General features: G+C 48.4%; 1 protein-coding gene across 2 annotated transcripts in view; it reads right to left on the reverse strand.

Annotated features, from left to right (window-relative positions):
* The window catches only part of SLC35E2B (solute carrier family 35 member E2B), a 286,509-nt gene that overhangs the window by 68,612 nt on the left and 194,674 nt on the right, over positions 1–23,223 (reverse strand). For both annotated transcript variants that reach the window (XM_078642445.1, XM_078642444.1), the window contains exons 5-7: positions 17,891–18,011; positions 9,597–9,650; positions 3,189–3,261 (exon numbers count right to left, since the gene is read on the reverse strand). In XM_078642445.1, the coding sequence (XP_078498571.1) occupies positions 3,189–3,261; positions 9,597–9,650; positions 17,891–18,011 (248 nt within the window). The remainder of the gene's footprint in view (positions 1–3,188; positions 3,262–9,596; positions 9,651–17,890; positions 18,012–23,223) is intronic.

Consider the following 23,223-nt stretch of genomic DNA (forward strand, 5'->3'; position numbering starts at 1 on the left):
CGTTAGTGAGCACGTGGGCCAGCCCCAACTCCAGCCGCCATGCCCGTCGGCCCCCATACTTTAGTTCCCTTAAGTCTATGGTGTAGTGGGGATCAGCTTTTAAATTCAACAGTCAGGATGAAAGCGTCCGCTTCCCCACACCGATGATGCTGGGATCTTACCACCGTGGATGCTTGTACAGTACTGTTCGACAAGGCGTGGTTCCGCAGTCCGGATCTCATCTTGCTGTGTTGTCTTGGAGTGGGTCCCAGCGAGGACTGTTAGATCTGGAACGCCACGACCTTTGGCTCTGCTCGTCCCCGGCTGATTTCCCCGCCGCCGACCCAGGGGAGGGGGCCCTGGTTTCCCTCCAATTGTCGCGGTCCTGCGTCGCCGGCGCCTCCGGTGCCAGCCCATCGAGCCACTCCTGGACCGCCGCATGCGTGGTGAAGAATCGGGACTTACCCCCCCCGAGATAATTTTGAGTTTCGCAGGGAAGAACATCATATATTTGATGCCTCGCTCTCTGAGTGCCGCCTTCACTCCCATGAATGAGCGTCGGTCTTGCTGGACTTGCAAAGTGAAATCAGGAAAGAATCGAATGGTAGTTCCCTCGTATTGCAGGTCACCCTGTTGTCTGGCAGCCTGGAGGATGGCATCACGGTCCCTGTAATTCAAAAATTTTGCGATCATTGTTCGCGGTGGGGCCCCCGGCTTGGGCTTAGGGATCAGGGCTCGATGGGCCCGCTTAATGGTAAAAATCTTGGAGAGTCTCTTAGGCCTAAGGTGGTGTAGGATTAGGTCTTCCAGAAACAGCTCTGCACTCTGCCCTTCCGAATCTTCCGGCACACCTACGACACGTATATTACTCCGTCGGGCCCTCCCTTCCTGGTCCTCGAGCCTCAGGGCCATTTGGCGGTGTTGGTGGACAAGTTCGTTTACCCGGCCCTCCAACTGCTTCGAGGAGGCCCTGAGCGCTCCAATGTCCGTCTCGTTGGTCTTGGATCTTTCGGTGGTCTTGCTAAGGTCGGTGCGCAACAGGTTTACTTCAATCATAATTTTGTCCATTTTTGTCTCGAGAGTTGTGCCGAGCGTTTGGATTGCGGCCATGATGGAGGTCAATGAGGGCTCCGCTGCATCCGTGGTACCTCCACCCTTCGCTCCAGATTGTGTGGGGCCACCGCATATTTATCAAGTTTGTTCGTCTGGGTTGAGGTTCCCACCTTAGGCCTCATCGTCGATATCGGCGCCCACACCCGCCGGCCCCGCAACACAGGCCGATGGCCGCCAGCCGCTACACCCCTTTGCGCGGCAAAGTTACTTGGCTGGACGGGTAGGCCGCGGAGCAGGCAGGGATCTGCGACGCGTGAACGGTCGCGAAGTTCGTAGGAGGCCCCGGTCAGGTAGCCGCTCCACTGGCCGAGCAGGCTCTGTACATTCGGTCCCGGATCAGGCCTAGCACTATTGCGGGCAGCAGGCTCTCCCCTATGGGCCGTCTCGTCCTTAGTGCGCCACCGCGGGCAGATCCAGGGCCCGGCTTTGAGGGTCCTCAGTCAGGCCTCTTCTCGCAATGCTCGGGAGCCGTGTCTCGCCTCACCGGCCGTCTAGCCCTCACCTCCGGCCAGTCGCTGTTCGTGGTTGCGTTCCCAAGGCCCTGCGCCACGACCAGGGCGCGTGCTCGGTAGTTCAGTGGAGGAGGGCTCTCCCTTCCTGCCGAGTGGCGCTCACAGCAGCCGGCAATGGCACACGTCGAGGCTCACTCGGCACCTCGCCCGGCTCCTCAGTATCCCCTCCACCGGTGGGCACAAAGGATCCCCAGGCCGCCACAAGCGGCGCAGCTCAGAGCCGCCCCTCGCCAAAGTTCCAGATGTTAGGCCTCCTCCGATCGGGCCGAGGCGTAGGCCGCGAGCCGGGGCCTCGATTTCGCTCCGCTCCGGTCCTCGGGCTCCGGGTCGCGATCACAGGTCCGGCCGCAGCAGCGAGTATGGCGGCGTTTCGTCCCCGCTGGGAGCACGAACTCCGCTCCAAGCGCAAATCAGCAGCGCTTCTTCTAAGGGAGCTGGTGCGCTTGCTTGGGGGCGCTCCAGCCAGGATTTGAGGACGGATTTCATGGGGACAGCAGTCGTCCCGGCGGAGCTCGGTAACTAGGCGGCCATCTTCGTTGGCGCCTGGCCACGCCTCCTCTAGTGCCTATTGTTAATTACCAAAACCTTAATGTTGAAAATAATAACGATGTTCTTCCTTCTAATGTTTTTGAGGGTATATGTACCACATCTGGAAGGGTGTCACGTTTTCCTACCCCATACAAAGATTTTATTTTATATTAATGTTTTACTGTTAAGAAAAGGAGATGTACATCCAGTCAACGTTGTTAGGTGTACCCACCCTTGGCATGTTATTGGTCTACATCCTCCCACGTCATGTATACCCCTCCTATTTATCTGACGTCAGCTACTCTGTCATCGGCTTTTCCTTCCAGCTGATTCCCGTAGTTAATCTCCTCCCTGACTGCGTGCTTTATTATTGATCATAAATACCTTTATATAAGTATTCTTATCCGTGTAGAGGTGACTTATTTCCGACACCCTGACACTTCACAGGGCACGCTTTTGAAAACTTCACAGAAATCCCAGGCTCAGCAGCCAGGGTTGGCCTGGGAACCAAAAGCAGCCGCGGCAAAAACCTTCAAACTGGCACGGTTTCCTTCCTCCTCTGTCTTCACCCTCTCTACAGAACACCCCAGCCCTACTCCCGCCGGCTGTCCTCGCCTCGGGAAGCTGGAGAAAGTGGCTAAGGCACGAGCCTCGGCTTCCTGCCCTGAGAACAGCGGAAATACCCGGTGGAAAGCACGGGTAGGCCGGCCCTGTCACCGCTTTATCATTTTAAAAACGCAACCTGCCAATTTGGTTTCAAAAACATTATGTAACTTTCCAAATATAGATCTTCCCTCGGCTCCACCCTAATGGATCTGTGTAATTACTGCGCCTTTAGAAGATGTACGCACGGCTTAGTAATAATGGGTTTCTAGAAACCAACACATAAGAAGCTTACCTCTGTAAACAAACCGAATGCCTTGAGAACTATTGTTTGAAGAAGTACAGCGTGCGCGTGGATGGATCTTGCAAGGGACTTGCATGGCAACATGGACAGAGGACACAACCCTGCCCATATGTTAGTAAATACGTTGATATTAGGTTCATAAATCTTACCATGAGAAAGATCCAGGCTGGGATGAGCATTAGGACAGCTGCAGCGCTGGTGTAGAACTGCAACTCCGGGGGGCTGGGGAAAGAGCAAACCGGTCAGTGAAACGCAAACCAGAGAAATAAAACAGTGGCCTAAAGTCTCATGCGTCAGCTGGCTGCTTAACAATGCATACTCTCGCGTGAATATTAATCATCCAAACAGCGCGCGAGCATCGAGGGCTGGAGGCAGGTAGGTCTCCTTAAGGTTTAAAAAAAAATATATATATATAAAAAAAAATAATAAATATATATATATATATATATATATATATATATATATATATATTTTTTTTATTTTTTTGTTTTAATGTGGTTTTTCAAGACAACACAACAACAAATAGTGCAGCAGAGTATTATCATTTAAACACACATTGTGGGTGCGGCAGGTTCGTGACTAGGGCTTCAAATGTAGTTTAAAACAAGAACACACAACCTGGACAGATGACATTGCTTAGCTCGGACTACTGGTTTAACTAGACAGTGGCAGCCGCTGGCAAACCACTCCCATGACTGACAGACTCCGTCACACGGCAAAAGCTGGGCCAAAGATACGTCGACACAAAGGACGGCTCCGGCACGCGGTACGTGACGTGCTATCGGGGTGACGGCCCACGCTGCTTGCACTGCACGTTAGTCACTGTTTCCTCCCGTGCACCCATACTGATTTCAGTATTTGCATTTACGATTTCTCACTAACTCAACAAAAGCGGCTTTGTAACTCCCTTTCAACATAAACACACACCCAGGGCGCTGACAGCACCTGAAGAACGGGCCATTAGTAATACGAAAAAAAAACACATACTGCACCCGTGTACGTGCCCGTTACGAGTGTCTCTGAATAGGGGCCTCTACTAAGCGGAACCTTATATAATGTTGCAAAGTCACCGACACACACCAGCCTGGACACTGGGGTTTTAGAGCGACAGCAGACGGGACTTCCGGTCACAGCCCAGTGAGCTGCCAGTCCTCATGATCAAGGCCACTGGAATTATGCGATTCTGTGGATGCGACGGTTTTTGCATAGTTATGGATTTGCTACATGGCCCATCATCTGCTGCATAATTAACAGATTTTAACACAAAAAAATGTGTTTGAAGCTCAAACAGATCAAAAGTTACTAAAAATGCAGACAGATGTTGCTGTGCAGTGAAAGACTCCACACAGGTTGAATGTTCATCTTTTAGTTGCATAACGCTGTATTTTGGAGTTAAAACTACTACTAATAAAGTGAAAGTTTTAGTCCAGACAGTGTTAACGTGTAAAAATGTCAAAATAATGATCTGATAACTACCACTAAATGTGCAGCATAATTAGCATTTTCTTGCATGCATCATTTAGTAAACCCTGCTGCATAATGTGGTCCTCTCTCCAAGATAATTCCAGTGACCCTGGTTTTGGCCAAGAATAGGACCTTCCATACACTTTCCCAAGACGAACGAGTGCCAAAGCAGGGCATACCTTCAGTTTGAAGGCGGGAGAAGCTAAGAGTTGAAAGCACAAATAACCGCTGCATTTTTAGGACAAGGGAGCTAGATAGACCAAACGGGATCAAAGGGGGACCAAAGGGGGCAGGGTGTACCACATTTCATATAAGTCATTAAAAACAGACTGAAATGGGCCCCTAACAGGCCCTATCTTCATGTGCTTTTAACTTTACAGACAAAACACTGATTGACTCCTCAAAGACGAAGGTAAAACCCTTAAGATAATCCGTGTAAGCGATGCAGTCCCTCTTTACATTTCAAATGCTTTATTTCATCTTGCATTTCCTAACAGTAACTGTTTTCTGCAGATGTGTGGTTGTTTTCATGCAACATAAAACTCATGTGTACAGAGTACTGCAATAGTCGTCTCTAGGTGTCTGAGCAGAGATCGTTGGTGGGTCAGTACTGAGATCCCGGAGAAGTACATCTACTATATTTCTCACCGTGCATATCAGTGAGTCAGAAAGGTGTTCAGCTTACACGTTTAACCAATACTTGGGCTCTCTGGAGAGCACAGAGTGATGGTCACATATGTAGCAATTGTGTCACTTGATGTCAAAGTGGGTTAAGGAGGTATACATCACTCTGCAAATACGGACAGAGCCAAAGGAAACGAAAATGTTATGTTTACAGCTGTAAAGAGAGAGAATGGTAGAGCGAGAGACGGCATAGTGATGCAAAAGAACAGAGTGGAAAAGAATACGATGAAGAGGAACAAATTAAAGCGTGAGTTATGCATCTTGAGTATTGCTGAAAGCTGTGTGTGGGGGATTAAGGATTGAAGTGTCTAACAAAGCAACCTCTGTTGTAATGGGGAGGACAGGAGTGACTGAGACAATCCAATGACTACTACCCCGTCCTCAGATCTTAGCACAGCTGAATTCACAATCTAATATTTTAAATTATAGTTATTCACAACAAAAATCACTGTTACTCATTTACCTGCTACTGCTAAAAACATTGGCAAAGTCAAAAGCTCTAGATTGTTTTAGATATGTTGTATGATATGCCTTGATGCAACACCAGAAAACTCACAGAGGAGCACCCCTATTCTGGTTAGGTGACAGGCTCTGTTACTATGGGATTCAAGTTCCCCTATTTTGAGCCACACCTTTAATCACATCGATACCTTTTTTAGGCCATGCTCCTTCTAGAGACACTTACCTTTTTTATCCTACTTAAAGCGTGGGCGGGAGAGGAATATGGCTGTCCCACACTAACATAGAGAAGTATACAGTCTATCATCAAAATGCATTGCCTTTCTTAGGCACTGAAGCCCAAGTGTCTGAAGCAGGGTCGTATTGGTAAATACAGGCATTCGGGAGATGGCCGAAGGGCCGGTAGCCGAGTTCCAGCTGTGGGCTGCTTTTATGGGCAGCCTGGGGGCTGTCTGTGCTGTTAGGATGCCACCTGCGGCCCAGTGGGTGCCTGAGTGGCCTTTCTAGAGGCAGATGGGCGGAGGCAGGGCTTTAAGTGGGCCAGGTCTCACCGGTGCTGGGCACCGGCAGTTTTTTAAAGGGGGCCTCGAAAAGGGTCTCCATCGGGCACGGTTTTGTGCCCTGACACAGGTTTTTCCCAGACTGCAGCTACAGCAGGCACATCGATGTACGCTTGCTCTCACTGCTCACTAGTGGAGAAGTAACGGCATGACGTCAAGCCAAGTGAGCGTTGTTGGGGAAGGGAAATCCTTTAAAGAGAGTAATTTTCTCTCCGGATTTTCCTTCTCTTTTTGAAACTCGGAAGAAGCAACATTGTCGTGGTGTCACCAGGGCTTTAAGTGGAAGCTTTTTCAATAATATATACATGCCATAGTTGCTGCTTATTTATAATATGCAACTAACAACCATTGACAAAGTCAATAGTCCTGACTTGTTGAAGGTATGATGTTTCTTGTATTATCGTTTATCTGGATGCAATGACAGAAACAGCAAAATAAAAGTTGGGCGGCACAATATGCTAAGCAAAGATTTTTAGCTTATGTGTTTTTAAGCCACAACCTTAATTACATTGGCCACGCCCCTTTGAGAGACCCACAAGTTTTTTCATCCCACTTAAAGGCCTGGGCGGAGGTATCACTCCCTTTCTCTCGCTGGGCCGGCCCATTAATAGGGGGCCTGAGCAGAAGTGGTCTCATCTGCATTTATGTGTGGCTAAGCAGTGTGAACTAATCTGTGCATTTTTTTAAATCTAAGTGATGTTAATAAAACATGCCCCCACCCCTTTCTTTTCATAAAATTTTGCTGAAGCAGTGTTTTGCGGAAACGCAATACGCAAATGTGGGCCACTTTTTTGGGGGGGTACCCAGACCAATTTTTGATCCCAATCCAACCCTGGTCTGAAGGTGATTCAGTTAGTAGAGTGTGCAATCTGAAATGGAAAGTGTTACTAGGTATATGAATTACGATCCACGCCTTTGAGCTTAGGACACAAACAGCTTGTAACCTTGGCAGTCTGCCCGTGTTTACCAGAAGGCCTTGATTGCCCCATTCAGAACACAGCACAACAGGAACACAGACACACTGAAAAGTGACATCAGGTGCTGCAATTGGTCAACGTTACTGGAAAAAGGAGCGGCCGGCTTATGTTGGAAATTATCAACATTGTTTATGCGACAATGCTTTCAGAAAACAGGCATTCCAGTTCACTGCAAGGAGCGCCCATGGGTTGTCTGTGATAATACATATTACAATATCCTTTAAAAACTCTGTACTGATTGAAAGAAAACTCTCTTTGAACAAAGAGATAGACCATGGAATAATCTTGCAGTAACTCCCTGCAGCATAGTTGAGAGGTCAAAATGTATTCTTTTCCAGATATACGGATTCCCCCAGGTCTAACACGTTTGATGGGTGCGAGGGACCTTACGACACAAGCTTTGAACGCTGGGTGAGCACCTGACGGTGGATACGGGAGATATGTGGGTTAAATGGACTCTACAGGGCAGGTAGGATTAGAACATATATTTGAAGAAAAAAATCCCAAATACTTTACTTAGTCTCCATTCTATAGGTAACCTAGGTGGCTGGTGACAATAAGAAAGCTCTTGACAAAATAGATATATGGTCAGAAACTCAAATGGATATATAATACACTTCGGACAACATCGGACCCAAATACCTCAACGATAGAGTCTCCTTTTAAGTGCCCAAAAGGAACCTCCGCTCCGCTGACCTCGCCCTGGCAGAGACCCCACGCATCCGCAGAACCAGAGCAGGCGGAAGAGCCTTCGCCTAAGTTGCAGCAAAGACCTGGAACAAGCTTCCAGTCAACATCAGACGCTCCCAGACTCTGCACACCTTTAGGAAGAGCTTCAAGACCTGGCTCTTCGACTGAACCAGAGCTGCAGCCCCCTCCCCTCCCCCCCAGGCGCCTTGAGACCCTCACGGGTGAGTAATGTGCTTTATAAAACCCTAATTGATTGACTTAAAATGTTGAGGCAAGTGTACATTACAATATTCATATACTTTTTAACATGTGTCCTTACCAACATGTCTCATTAAGACCCCATAGGGTAAAACGCAATACGAGTCATGAGGTGCCTGTACTTCGCAATCCACAACCATATCAAGCTTCTTGCGGTGATGAAATTTGCACCAACATCAAATGCTGGTTTCACCAGTGTATTCATGTATTCTCATGACTATGTGTGACGAAACAAGTCTGCAAGTTGTGGAAGTGTGAATAAACACTGTTGAAACTGGGAACTGCACACAATTCATCACAGTGAGAAGGCGGCTGTGTTTGTGGATATATAGATTTATATCACACATCCATTACTAGAGGGCAACGGTCAAATTTTTTTTACTGCTTATCAGATGGTATGTGGCATTGACTTTGTACAGAGAACACCTATCCTAATAGTCACAAGGTCTCTTCCAGGCAATTTTACCATACTGCATAAAATTAACCCATTGCATCCTGCTTTCAATTAAACACAACTACACATGAAAAAGTACTATTGCGTGTGCGTTGTGTGGATGTTCATCTATACACACACACCATGGCAGTGAAATAAATGTTGCCTAATAATCCGCTATTTAGTGGGACTGTACTAATAAGCACATATTTATATCAACAGTGCAGAAAAAATTACGTGAGGAAACATTGTATTAACTGCCTTATTGATGCAGGTTACAATGACTTTAGGCAGGGAAAAAAATTCACCTAATGATCATATAGCCTCTTTAACCCTATCCATGCTGCCGTCGGCAGCACTACCTCGCTGGTGCTGCCGTCGGCCAATGGCCGACGTGGCTCCACCCGTTTTGCGGAAGTGCTGCACTTCCGCAAAACGGGCGGCGCAGCCAACGGGTTAATGTGATTTTACAATACAACACAAATGTAAGCACTTTAATGCTTATTTTTTCTTAAACAAATACACATGAAAAACTGCTATAGCATTAACTATATATGCAGTGTATTATTCTATTTATAACCACTATTGATGGAGTGGATGGGCATCATGGCCCTATTGAGCCTTTACCTCTTGTGGATGTATACATATATGTGTGGGTGCATTAACAAACAAACAAACACAAACAAACACAAACAAACACACAAAAACACAAACAAACACACAAAAACACAAACAAACACACAAAAACACAAACAAACACACAAAAACACAAACAAACACACAAAAACACAAACAAACACACAAAAACACACACAAACAAACAAAAACACACACAAACAAACAAAAACACACACACACACACACACACACACACACACACACACACACACACACACACACACACACACACACACACACACACACACACACACACACACACACACACACACACACATATATATATATATATATATATATATGCACCTATACACACACCCCCATGTTAAAAGTAGAACCATAACTATTACTTACGAAAATCTGTATTTTTCTCCGCTCAGCAGTTTCTTTGAAAATACGTTCTGTAAACTGAATTAAAAAAATGAAAGTCAAATAATGCGTTTCTTTTATCAATGTGCAAATGTTCTGGTTACGTTGTTAATAGCCACAAACCCTTAGATCTGTTTAGAGGCAGATCTGTCTCCTCCACACAGACTATGGGAGAGTGGAATTGGACCATCTCCGTTCAAACTGTCAACATCTCTCAGGCTACCAAGACTTAACACGTCACCCAAATTCTTGCATGCGCACGACATCAAAACAAATAAAAATATTCGACCACAATATTGGTTGGTGTCATCTTATACTGCAGTTTGTATGCATTTCTTTGTTGTACACAAAAAGGGTAAATCAAGTATGAATTATGCAGTTCGGTACATAAATCATTCTATTTCCCTAAATAGTCTTACTTGGAGGAATTGCTGTTAAATACAGTTACCGCTATCAGATCAGCTCTGTCCCACATGTCCCATGAAAGTGGTTTAAGAGTTGACATTAAAACATACCATTTACAACAAGAAATCTCTAAAAACTGCAGTCCGAGCACAGGGAGAATTTTTAGGTCGAGTCTGGGCAGCACACGCGCTGCTCTGCGAAGCATGCTGTATTGGAGTATGCACTTGAAGCCCCACCCATTCTCCGCCTATGTTTGTCACGGTCATTCCTAAATGCTAGGTTCTGATTCGTCAATAGGCCTGTTAGTTCCTCCTTAGTACCACCTTGTCATCATTTGTAACCTCCCTGAGGACTGGCCTTTTTTAATCTCTCTTGTTACACGGCATGTCTTAAGCACTATTTTCTTTAATGAGCTTCTCTTACTGCAGCCACAACATGAGTTCCTGCAACATTCAGAGGGCCACGCAGGCTTTTACAGGGCACTTAAAAAAAATAAAAAAGCATTTGTCAACTTGACAAACAAATACTTTTTTTGCTAAAAGTGCCCAATATCGCACTTTCACTTTAATAGCGTCCGCAGACCTTTCTTTAGACACGGCTCATCTAAAGAAAGGGCGTGGCCCCTAATAACGTGAACGTGCAGCACGGGGAGCTTGTAAACAACAAGCATTTGCAATGCAATAGGTCTCGCATTTTAGGAACTTTGAGCTATTGGTATTGTAAAAGAGAACGCCTTTTATTATTGCTGCTGTTTTTTTTTAAATGATTCAGAAAAGGGGGTGGTGATGAACAGAGTGTCTGAATTAAGCAGACCACTCTTACCCAGTCCAAAGATCAGGGCTTGATCCATCACCGTTATTTATCTCACTGCCCCATCCCAGCTCAGAACCTGGCTATATGCAAATTAGTCTGTCCCTGGCCCAGTGCATCATGGGAACAGGGCAGACCAAACTACCAAGCCAATTCTTCACCAGAAAGGAGACAAGCTACCGGGGACCGGTTTCTGGCATTTCAGCCTCTTCGGCCCGGCTTGCTTGAATCCTGATGGAGCAGTGAGAAAGGGACTCATGTCTGAGTATACCCTGCCACACCTATAGTGGCCAAAAACGATTCAGAAAAGGGGGTGGTGATGAACAGAGTGTCTGAATTAAGCAGACCACTCTTACCCAGTCCAAAGATCAGGGCTTGATCCATCACCGTTATTTATCTCACTGCCCCATCCCAGCTCAGAACCTGGCTATATGCAAATTAGTCTGTCCCTGGCCCAGTGCATCATGGGAACAGGGCAGACCAAACTACCAAGCCAATTCTTCACCAGAAAGGAGACAAGCTACCGGGGACCGGTTTCTGGCATTTCAGCCTCTTCGGCCCGGCTTGCTTGAATCCTGATGGAGCAGTGAGAAAGGGACTCATGTCTGAGTATACCCTGCCACACCTATAGTGGCCAAAAACGATTCAGAAAAGGGGGTGGTGATGAACAGAGTGTCTGAATTAAGCAGACCACTCTTACCCAGTCCAAAGATCAGGGCTTGATCCATCACCGTTATTTATCTCACTGCCCCATCCCAGCTCAGAACCTGGCTATATGCAAATTAGTCTGTCCCTGGCCCAGTGCATCATGGGAACAGGGCAGACCAAACTACCAAGCCAATTCTTCACCAGAAAGGAGACAAGCTACCGGGGACCGGTTTCTGGCATTTCAGCCTCTTCGGCCCGGCTTGCTTGAATCCTGATGGAGCAGTGAGAAAGGGACTCATGTCTGAGTATACCCTGCCACACCTATAGTGGCCAAAAACGATTCAGAAAAGGGGGTGGTGATGAACAGAGTGTCTGAATTAAGCAGACCACTCTTACCCAGTCCAAAGATCAGGGCTTGATCCATCACCGTTATTTATCTCACTGCCCCATCCCAGCTCAGAACCTGGCTATATGCAAATTAGTCTGTCCCTGGCCCAGTGCATCATGGGAACAGGGCAGACCAAACTACCAAGCCAATTCTTCACCAGAAAGGAGACAAGCTACCGGGGACCGGTTTCTGGCATTTCAGCCTCTTCGGCCCGGCTCGCTTGAATCCTGATGGAGCAGTGAGAAAGGGACTCATGTCTGAGTATACCCTGCCACACCTATAGTGGCCAAAAACGATTCAGAAAAGGGGGTGGTGATGAACAGAGTGTCTGAATTAAGCAGACCACTCTTACCCAGTCCAAAGATCAGGGCTTGATCCATCACCGTTATTTATCTCACTGCCCCATCCCAGCTCAGAACCTGGCTATATGCAAATTAGTCTGTCCCTGGCCCAGTGCATCATGGGAACAGGGCAGACCAAACTACCAAGCCAATTCTTCACCAGAAAGGAGACAAGCTACCGGGGACCGGTTTCTGGCATTTCAGCCTCTTCGGCCCGGCTTGCTTGAATCCTGATGGAGCAGTGAGAAAGGGACTCATGTCTGAGTATACCCTGCCACACCTATAGTGGCCAAAAACGATTCAGAAAAGGGGGTGGTGATGAACAGAGTGTCTGAATTAAGCAGACCACTCTTACCCAGTCCAAAGATCAGGGCTTGATCCATCACCGTTATTTATCTCACTGCCCCATCCCAGCTCAGAACCTGGCTATATGCAAATTAGTCTGTCCCTGGCCCAGTGCATCATGGGAACAGGGCAGACCAAACTACCAAGCCAATTCTTCACCAGAAAGGAGACAAGCTACCGGGGACCGGTTTCTGGCATTTCAGCCTCTTCGGCCCGGCTTGCTTGAATCCTGATGGAGCAGTGAGAAAGGGACTCATGTCTGAGTATACCCTGCCACACCTATAGTGGCCAAAAACGATTCAGAAAAGGGGGTGGTGATGAACAGAGTGTCTGAATTAAGCAGACCACTCTTACCCAGTCCAAAGATCAGGGCTTGATCCATCACCCCTTGTTGTAAATAATTTTGTCCACCCTAAGCGTGGAAGGGTATACTCAGATGTGAGTCCCTTGCTCATTGCACCATCAGGATTCAAGCAAGCCGGGCCGAAGACGCCTGAAATGGCAGAAACGGGTCCCCGGAAGCTTGTTTCCTTCCCAGTGTAAGAATTGGCTTTTGTAGTCTGGTCTGCCCTGTTCCCATGAAGCACTGGGCCAGGGACAGACTAATTTGCATACAGCCAGGTTCTGAAACTGGGATGGTGCAATGAGCTAAAAAACGGTGTTGGATCTAGCCCTGATCTCTTGACTGGGTGAGAGTACTCTGCTTAATTCAGAGACTCTGTCCATCACCTCCCCTTGTTGTAAATAATTTTGTCCACCCTAAGCGTGGAAGGGTATACTCAGATGTGAGTCCCTTGCTCATTGCACCATCAGGATTCAAGCAAGCCGGGCCGAAGACGCCTGAAATGGCAGAAACCGGTCCCCGGAAGCTTGTTTCCTTCCCAGTGTAAGAATTGGCTTTTGTAGTCTGGTCTGCCCTGTTCCCATGAAGCACTGGGCCAGGGACAGACTAATTTGCATACAGCCAGGTTCTGAAACTGGGATGGTGCAATGAGCTAAAAAACGGTGTTGGATCTAGCCCTGATCTCTTGACTGGGTGAGAGTACTCTGCTTAATTCAGAGACTCTGTCCATCACCCCCCCTTGTTGTAAATAATTTTGTCCACCCTAAGCGTGGAAGGGTATACTCAGATGTGAGTCCCTTGCTCATTGCACCATCAGGATTCAAGCAAGCCGGGCCGAAGACGCCTGAAATGGCAGAAACCGGTCCCCGGAAGCTTGTTTCCTTCCCAGTGTAAGAATTGGCTTTTGTAGTCTGGTCTGCCCTGTTCCCATGAAGCACTGGGCCAGGGACAGACTAATTTGCATACAGCCAGGTTCTGAAACTGGGATGGTGCAATGAGCTAAAAAACGGTGTTGGATCTAGCCCTGATCTCTTGACTGGGTGAGAGTACTCTGCTTAATTCAGAGACTCTGTCCATCACCACCACTTGTTGTAAATAATTTTGTCCACCCTAAGCGTGGAAGGGTATACTCAGATGTGAGTCCCTTGCTCATTGCACCATCAGGATTCAAGCAAGCCGGGCCGAAGACGCCTGAAATGGCAGAAACCGGTCCCCGGAAGCTTGTTTCCTTCCCAGTGTAAGAATTGGCTTTTGTAGTCTGGTCTGCCCTGTTCCCATGAAGCACTGGGCCAGGGACAGACTAATTTGCATACAGCCAGGTTCTGAAACTGGGATGGTGCAATGAGCTAAAAAACGGTGTTGGATCTAGCCCTGATCTCTTGACTGGGTGAGAGTACTCTGCTTAATTCAGAGACTCTGTCCATCACCACCCCTTGTTGTAAATAATTTTGTCCACCCTAAGCCTGGAAGGGTATACTCAGATGTGAGTTCCTTGCTCATTGCACCATCAGGATTCAAGCAAGCCGGGCCGAAGACGCCTGAAATGGCAGAAACCGGTCCCCGGAAGCTTGTTTCCTTCCCAGTGTAAGAATTGGCTTTTGTAGTCTGGTCTGCCCTGTTCCCATGAAGCACTGGGCCAGGGACAGACTAATTTGCATACAGCCAGGTTCTGAAACTGGGATGGTGCAATGAGCTAAAAAAACGGTGTTGGATCTAGCCCTGATCTCTTGACTGGGTGAGAGTACTCTGCTTAATTCAGAGACTCTGTCCATCACCACCCCTTGTTGTAAATAATTTTGTCCACCCTAAGCGTGGAAGGGTATACTCAGATGTGAGTCCCTTGCTCATTGCACCATCAGGATTCAAGCAAGCCGGGCCGAAGACGCCTGAAATGGCAGAAACCGGTCCCCGGAAGCTTGTTTCCTTCCCAGTGTAAGAATTGGCTTTTGTAGTCTGGTCTGCCCTGTTCCCATGAAGCACTGGGCCAGGGACAGACTAATTTGCATACAGCCAGGTTCTGAAACTGGGATGGTGCAATGAGCTAAAAAACGGTGTTGGATCTAGCCCTGATCTCTTGACTGGGTGAGAGTACTCTGCTTAATTCAGAGACTCTGTCCATCACCACCCCTTGTTGTAAATAATTTTGTCCACCCTAAGCGTGGAAGGGTATACTCAGATGTGAGTCCCTTGCTCATTGCACCATCAGGATTCAAGCAAGCCGGGCCGAAGACGCCTGAAATGGCAGAAACCGGTCCCCGTAAGCTTGTTTCCTTCCCAGTGTAAGAATTGGCTTTTGTAGTCTGGTCTGCCCTGTTCCCATGAAGCACTGGGCCAGGGACAGACTAATTTGCATACAGCCAGGTTCTGAAACTGGGATGGTGCAATGAGCTAAAAAACGGTGTTGGATCTAGCCCTGATCTCTTGACTGGGTGAGAGTACTCTGCTTAATTCAGAGACTCTGTCCATCACCACCCCTTGTTGTAAATAATTTTGTCCACCCTAAGCGTGGAAGGGTATACTCAGATGTGAGTCCCTTGCTCATTGCACCATCAGGATTCAAGCAAGCCGGGCCGAAGACGCCTGAAATGGCAGAAACCGGTCCCCGTAAGCTTGTTTCCTTCCCAGTGTAAGAATTGGCTTTTGTAGTCTGGTCTGCCCTGTTCCCATGAAGCACTGGGCCAGGGACAGACTAATTTGCATACAGCCAGGTTCTGAAACTGGGATGGTGCAATGAGCTAAAAAACGGTGTTGGATCTAGCCCTGATCTCTTGACTGGGTGAGAGTACTCTGCTTAATTCAGAGACTCTGTCCATCACCACCCCTTGTTGTAAATAGTTTTTTTTTAAACACAGATGGCATTGCCATTTACATTGCCAATAGGTCAAAATCTCACAATTGCAAGACCTATTGCATTGAAAATGCTTGTTGTATTGTTGCTACATTCCTGTTACAGACGTTTCAGATAACAAATACTTAAAAACTTTATTTTCATGATCTGCATGTGTAGTTAATGTATATACACTGCTGCATTACCTTTGTACTGCACACCTTCATTCTAAGACGGCTAACAACCTCCATTAGCCTCCATGAAAGTCACCAAGGGCACCCTGAAACCCACTGCAGTCTGTGGCCTGTGCACAAAAGTCAGCCTCACCATGCGGGGCTTTGTGAAGCAGTTTAAGGTATGCACAGCTTTGTATAGCAGCCAGCAGAGACGGCCTATAAAGCATTCAAGCAGCGCCCGAAGGGCTGGTATTACAGGTCAATGTGTGGGCCTTTTATTCTGCTGTTTATTGGTTTGTTTTGTGGTATGATGGGATGGTTTTCATTAATAGTTTCCTTGATATTAAAACAAACATTACCTTCAGCAAGCTCAAATCCTTGTAGTCTTCCATATTTTGTAAAACACTTCTAAAGCGTGTCTTCTACAAATTCAAAACAATTTGAAAACATTAGCCACTTTTTAAGTTATCCAATTTACCAATGGAGCCACTTTCGTTGTGGTGCCTAGGCCTATTCTTTGTCCCAGTCTGACTCTGGGAGTCTGCCATGCACGGCCTAGAGAAACGGTATCTGGCATGTGCAGGGCAGGTGGTCAACATCTTACACAGGATAGGAAGCCTTTTCAATGTACACAAGCGTCCATTGCACAAACAAAGGGCGTAGCATACACAAAATCAGTGCAAGCTTACCTCGGGAACACAGTGCAGCTTAGGCGTCTGTTGCGCAAACTTGGTTTGCATGCAGAGGGCACGGCGGCAGCAATACAAGATCCCCTCACACAGAAAACTGGCATATTATAGGCAGTCACCATGGAAGCTGTTCTCACACTCTTAACATGTCACTGTGTTTGCTGGCTTTTAGTTTTACCTAAACATCCCTACATTTTTTTTGCAATTGTGTAATGTCTTTTTTAGTTTCAGTACAAAATGTATTCTTCTAAACACAAACCCAGATTTATTGATTGCGTCGGGGGAAGCTGTAAAGTACTTTTATTCAAAAAGTAATACAATGTTGTAAGAGTTATCCTGTTAATGCACATGACATATTTAGAAGATCCAAATTCACACGAGCAATTGTGGTTAGCTGTCTGTATGTGCTTTCAACTTCAGGAGTTAAGGGGGAAACTAAGAGGGTGGGGGGGGGGGGGAGTGGTGACAAGCCTGAACTACACTTTTGTAATTATGTATGCATTTATTATTCTCATATAAATCAGCACTTGCCCAAAAATGGGTGTCCGTCAGTGGCGGCTGCTACGGAACAAAAAAGAAAAGATGACTTAATTGCTGCCCGTCGCCTGTCCTCCCATCTCTTCTGTTCCTGTTGAGTCCCAGCAGTACAAAGGCTTCCAGACTCCCTTAAGCCAATCCAGACACTGCTTTCATAATGGTTATAGTATTACCAGCATGACGCATGCGCCGTGACTGGTCTGAGTGGCCCGGTTTCCGATTAGACAGTGCCTGGGACTGTTCTGCACCCGGCTGTGCAACAAAGCCTGGGTTTGAAAAATACTAAGTGTGCATGTTGGTTTGGACATGTGCTATTATGGTTACCACCATTCCTTCTCCCTGCTCCGTCATGATAGCCCAGCCCCGTCCCCACCCTAGACTCACTCAGTACTGAAAAAGAAAAAAATAATAACTGTTATTATAATTTTATTTTTCCTTTTTGCACTGCTCAGAGAGCAGTGGGGCAACACTCCCCCGCTGTAACGGAGGAACCGCCGCTGGTGTCTGTGTGTTTTACATTTTGGTATTTGCGAAACCCAGGTAGGTAGAGTGCACAAGAAAGGTTAGAGCAAGCAACTACCAAGTGTTTCACTATCTTGTAGGCAAACTATTACCAGTATAATCAACAGTATGCAACTGCCCAAGGGTGGCAAAAATGCTTGTAACATCACTGCTTCTAATGACGTTACCATTAGACCACTTTGACTAGGATCTCTCCTCTGTCCTCCCATATAACCCCAGATATTGTGTCACATCAAAGCGTAGCTCACCAGTCCATGATGTTAGTGGATAACGCTGCAGAAAAGCCCAGCATATTGAAGCTGTGTTCAGTTGCAGTACAGAGGGCCAGCCCGGCCATGACAGGCAGGAGGGACATATTGACTATGAAACCTGTAAGGAAAAGAGCGAGAGAGGACAGATGCCTGTTTAGAACTCCCTACAAGGCATGCCAAGGCCAAACGTGCGGTGAAAAGCATGATTGTGGCATCGTCATCCATGGCTTACCTTACATAAATTAGCAAACGCCACAGTTTATCCATGAACATAGAATTAGGGTACCCACACATGCATAAGTCCCCCAGTACTCTAGCTGACAGCCTCTCCTACTGCGAAAATCAGATAAATATCCCTGGTAAGGAGCACATTGTTTCTAATTTCTACTATATCAAACCACTTCAATGTTAAGAAAATACAACATTGGTAAATCAAATTCTTCAAGATGCAGTGAAAAACAACCCCCCCTCTCTTTTGCAGTGTTTTTCCAAGATTGTTTCACCACAACGAAACATAGCAACAACCACTTCTGAGTTCCAGTGTCTGAAAAAGGAAATAATGCCAAACTGTAAAGACAATATTCATTTAAACAAGGGGCACAATACATTTAAGTCTCCACCTTACTCGAATTGGTACAGTCTAGCGCACACAAAGGAAAATAAAACTCTTCAATTCAGGAACGTTTATTTTAAAAACTGAAATCAAGCCACGGCTTCAAAGCCTTCATGATACAAAATATCTTGAAATAATAAAGGGCAAGAAATAAACCATGGGTCACAATTCAGGAGAGCGTTTTCTTGCTTTTATTACTAGTGCTAAGTTTGGAAGTGTATTAAAAAGTGAACTATACAGTTTCACCTTATACTGGACCATGTGTGTGCTTCCAATAAGACCCCATACCATCTCCAGCCAGATTCTATGGCAGGACCGGAGGCTCGGATTATGCTTTTCTTTCTCCGCCATTTATTAAATACACAACACACAGCAGCCCAAGAAAAGCTCTTATTGGAACCAAACATCGTATTACATCAAGAAACTTGAGAAAAACCCACAGGGTATGAAATAGAGCAAAATGTCTAAGACTGTAAACCACAAGTCCCAGCACTCCAACTTGTAAACCAACGAAGATAGTCCTTCCACAGTGTCCATTATCCACAGATAGGAAGTCCCCTCTCTGAGTCTTTCCTCTTTCTTCGCTGCTCACGCAGCCAGTTAAGTGTTTTTCTACTTGCTCTTGGGGTTTTGTCTATTTTGCCTCGCATTTGGGGTTTTTTTTGTACTTATTTCGGGGTCTGTGTTAGCGCTGTGTACGCTTTCTCTTTCAGAGCCCCGAGAGGGTCGCGGGAGCGTTTTGTCCGCTCCTTTCGCGACCTTTATCCCAGTTTGGTGTGCGCGGCGTGTATCGGCCGCTAGAGGGCACTGCGGCGTCTCGTTGGTCTTCAGCGCGGATTTCTCCTCAGAGGAGCCGCGCTGAGGAGACCAACGAACGCGGAGCCTTGCCCTCGTGCCCCCTCATTACGCCCGGCTCTGCCTGGGGCTGTAGCCCTGATACCAGTGATTGTTTCACTCCTACGCCCTGTTGAGGGTCTGTATTGCGGTTTTGCCGCGTTTCTGCCGGTGGTACCGGTTTCAGCACTCTTCTGCTAACCTGGTGTGGTAGCGCGCTGTGGGGGGGGCAGACCTGGTCCCTTGTGGTGGGTCAGCGCGCTTTGTGAGGTCGGAGTGCGCCTTGATTGCGTCAGTCCCTGTCGCCCACACGCTGTGCAGTCCTTTGGTCTGCTTGAATTCTTATCGACCCCCACGGTGTTGGGGCAGTGTTGGGAACTCTTTAGGTGTTCCTAGGTGCCTCTCAGAGTGCCTTTAGTCATGGAGGATGAGTACTATGACGACTCCCATTCTTATTTGAATGATGATGAATTCTATCAGGCAGTGGATAGCTCTATTTACAGGTGTGTGACTGAGGTGGTTGGCCCCATGGAGGACCGCCTTTCGGCGCGCATTGCGGAAGAGTGCGCCAAGTTGGCGCGCGCTGACCTTCCAGGCCCTTCAGGGGAGGGTCCCCCAGCCCCGAAGAAACCTTGCAGGGAGGGGCCGTCGGAGGGTGCTCAAGGGGTGGACAAGGGTGCCTTTGAGCGGCTTAGGGACGCGTTCTTGGCAAAGGCGACCGCACCTCCCGCGGATCAGCCCGCTGCCCCTGTCCCGGTGACGCCTTCGGAGGTTGCGCCTTCGTCCCCTGACAGAGATTCCCCGGATTCAGATGACGATGAGGTGTCGGAGCGTTCCTGGCGTCCTTCGGGCTCGGTTGCGGAGTTGCCTCGGGATAGCTCGGGCATGCTGGATCCGGATGAAATTATTCATCCGCGGTCGGCTGCGTGGGCCCCGGGTGACAAGGTAGCCAAGTTCGTCGTGAGCAGGCTTCGCAAACCTCTAGAGAAGGAGGCCAGAGGTTGTTTACGGGGGGAATGTCCTAGACCATCCTTAGAAGGGAAAGTGGCCATGACTCCGGATCTTGATGCCAAGATGGCGACTTTTTTAGCAAAGTTCATGAAGGATCCGCGCAAGGGCATAGACCGTTCTTGGCGGTCCTGCCAAGATAAGTTATTGGACGCGGTGGGTCCGATTACTAAAATTCTCGATATGGCGGAGGAAGCTAAGGTCACGGGTGCGATCATTTCCCCTGAGGTGCTGTCAAATTGGGCTCAGAGGGTGATTATTTTCTTGGGTAACGCCAACTGCGCCCTATCCACAGAACGCAGACGGTCCTTTTTAATTAAGCTGGACCCGAAGCTAGGGGATCTAGCCTCCTCAGAGGCGGGGGCCGTGGCCCAAGGTGGTCTCTTTGGCGAGCCCTTCATTAAAGAGTTAGGCAAATTCGTCTCCACCTTTACCTCGCTGGACAAAGCTCAATCCAGCATTAAACGCGTGTTCCATCAGCGTTTTTCCTCCGGGGCTGGTCGCAACAGGGGCCGTGCGACCGGCCGTGGTGGCCAGAATGCCAGCAACAGAGGGCAAGGCTCCGGACGAGGGCAGTATAATACATCTGCCAACTATACGAACTTCTATCCCACCAGAGGACAGCGCTTTGGAGGTCGCGGCTTCAAGAAAGGTGCCGGAAACAACTCCGCTACCGGTGAGTGTAATTCCGGCGGATCAGGTCCGCGTTGGCGGCCGTTTAGCGGCCTTCTGGGGGGAGTGGGCACAGCTTACTGCGGACGCGTGGGTACTCCAAACCGTCCGCGGTTTCCATATAGAATTTTACGATCAGCCGTTTCAGGTAGGTGCCCCTCCTCCGATGGTGTTCTCGGAGGCCGATGCGGTGTTGATAGACGAGGAGGTCGCGGACTTGCTTCGCAAAGGAGCCGTTCGTCAGTCAACACGTCATCCCTCGGGGTTCATCAGCAACCTTTTTCTTGTGGACAAGCCTGGCGGTGGCCGTCGTCCGGTTATCAATCTCAGAGAGTTCAACGGGTGGCTGGTGTATCGCCACTTCAAGATGGAGGGGATCCATCTTTTGCGCGACATTCTTCTCTCACAGGATTGGATGGTACGGTTGGATTTAAAGGACGCCTATCTGGTGGTTCCCATTCATCCCCCGCACCGTCGTTTCCTGCAGTTTCTTTGGAAGGGTCAGGTGTTCGAGTTCGTGGCCCTTCCTTTCGGTCTGTCTTCCGCGCCGTGGTGCTTCACGAAAGTGTTGCACCCGGTGATAGAGTCGTTGCGCGGTCAAGGCATTCGACTCATCGTCTATTTGGACGACATGTTGCTTTTAGACCAATGCCCTCGGAGGCTGCGCCTACAGTTGCAGCTGACGGTGTCACTTTTGCAGAAGCTGGGGTTCGTGATCAACGAGACCAAGTCGGTCCTTGTTCCTTCTCAACGGATAGAGTTCCTGGGTTTCATTATAGACTCTGTCGAATCCAACCTCAGTCTTCCTGCCCGCAAATTGTCCAAGATCCGACATGTATTGCGGCAGACGTTGGGGAAGTCCCACACGTCGTTGAGGCAGGTCGCCAGAGTAGTGGGCCTTTTGTCGTCGTCCATTCAGGCGATTTTCCCAGGGCCACTTCATTACAGGGCCCTCCAACGCCTCAAAGCGTTTCACTTGCGCAGAGGTTTGTCTTACGATCAAATGGTTCCTCTCTCGGAAGAGGTGAAGGAGGAGATGTTGTGGTGGCTTTCACACATGGAGGCCTGGAATGGTCGGGCGATTTTTGGATCGGTCCCGGATTTGGTTATCGAATCCGATGCCAGCAGAGCCGGTTGGGGCGCACGTTGCGGAGAGTTTTCCACGGGCGGGGCCTGGTCGCCAGAAGAGCAGAAGTTGCACATCAACTGTCTGGAACTCTTGGCGGGGTCTTTTGCCGTCCGTTGCTGGACCAAGGATTTGGTGCGGTCGTGCGTCCTGCTGAAGATGGACAACGTCTCAGCCGTGCGGTACGTGAACCATTTGGGGGGTTCTCGGTCCCGTGCGCTGGCGAATCTGGCGAAGGAGTTTTGGACTTATTGCCTGGACAATCATGTGTCAGTACAGGCAGAATACTTACCGGGCCAGTCCAATCAGGTGGCGGACTGGCACTCCAGATATCTGCGAGATTTCAGTCAATGGAAGTTGGATGTTCCGGTTTTTCAATGGTTGAACGGCCTTTGGGGTCCTTTTTCGATCGATCTCTTTGCCTCTCGGCTGGATCATCAACTCCCAAGGTTCTTCAGTTGGAGGCCGGATCCGGCGGCGGAAGCCACGGACGCGTTTCTTCAGGACTGGAGCCGGGAGTCTCCTTATGCATTTCCTCCCTTCTCCATGATAACGAGAACGGCGGCGCAGCTACGCCGGCAGAAGGGGGAGCTGGTCTTAGTGACTCCATTCTGGAGGTCTCAAGTGTGGTTTCCGGTTCTACTGGAACTTTCTTGGGATTCTCCAATCCTACTCCCCCAGTTTCCTCACCTGCTTCTCAGTCCAGATCAGGAACCCCATCACCTCCTCGCGCAGGGGTCTCTCCACCTCATGGTATGGAGGCTTTCAGGGGTCGCTGGTCGCTCCCAGGGCTTTCGCGACCGGCTGAGGGGCTTTTGTCCAAAGCCTGGGCTCCCAGTACGTCGAAGCGCTACAAGTCCGCTTGGACTAAGTGGGTGCGTTGGTGTCTTCGACGGGGTCTGGATCCCTTGGTCGCCGGAGTGGTTCCCATCCTGAACTTTCTAGCTGAATTGGCTACGGCGGGTTTGGCATATCGCACGATTAATGCCATGCGTTCCGCGATTTCTGCGGCACATTTGCCGGTGGACGGCTCTCCTGTGGGTGAGCATCCTTTTGTGTGCAGGCTCTTGCGAGGAA

The sequence above is a fragment of the Lissotriton helveticus genome, chromosome 5_1 (genome assembly GCF_964261635.1).
Source record: "Lissotriton helveticus chromosome 5_1, aLisHel1.1, whole genome shotgun sequence".
Lineage (NCBI taxonomy): Eukaryota > Metazoa > Chordata > Amphibia > Caudata > Salamandridae > Lissotriton > Lissotriton helveticus.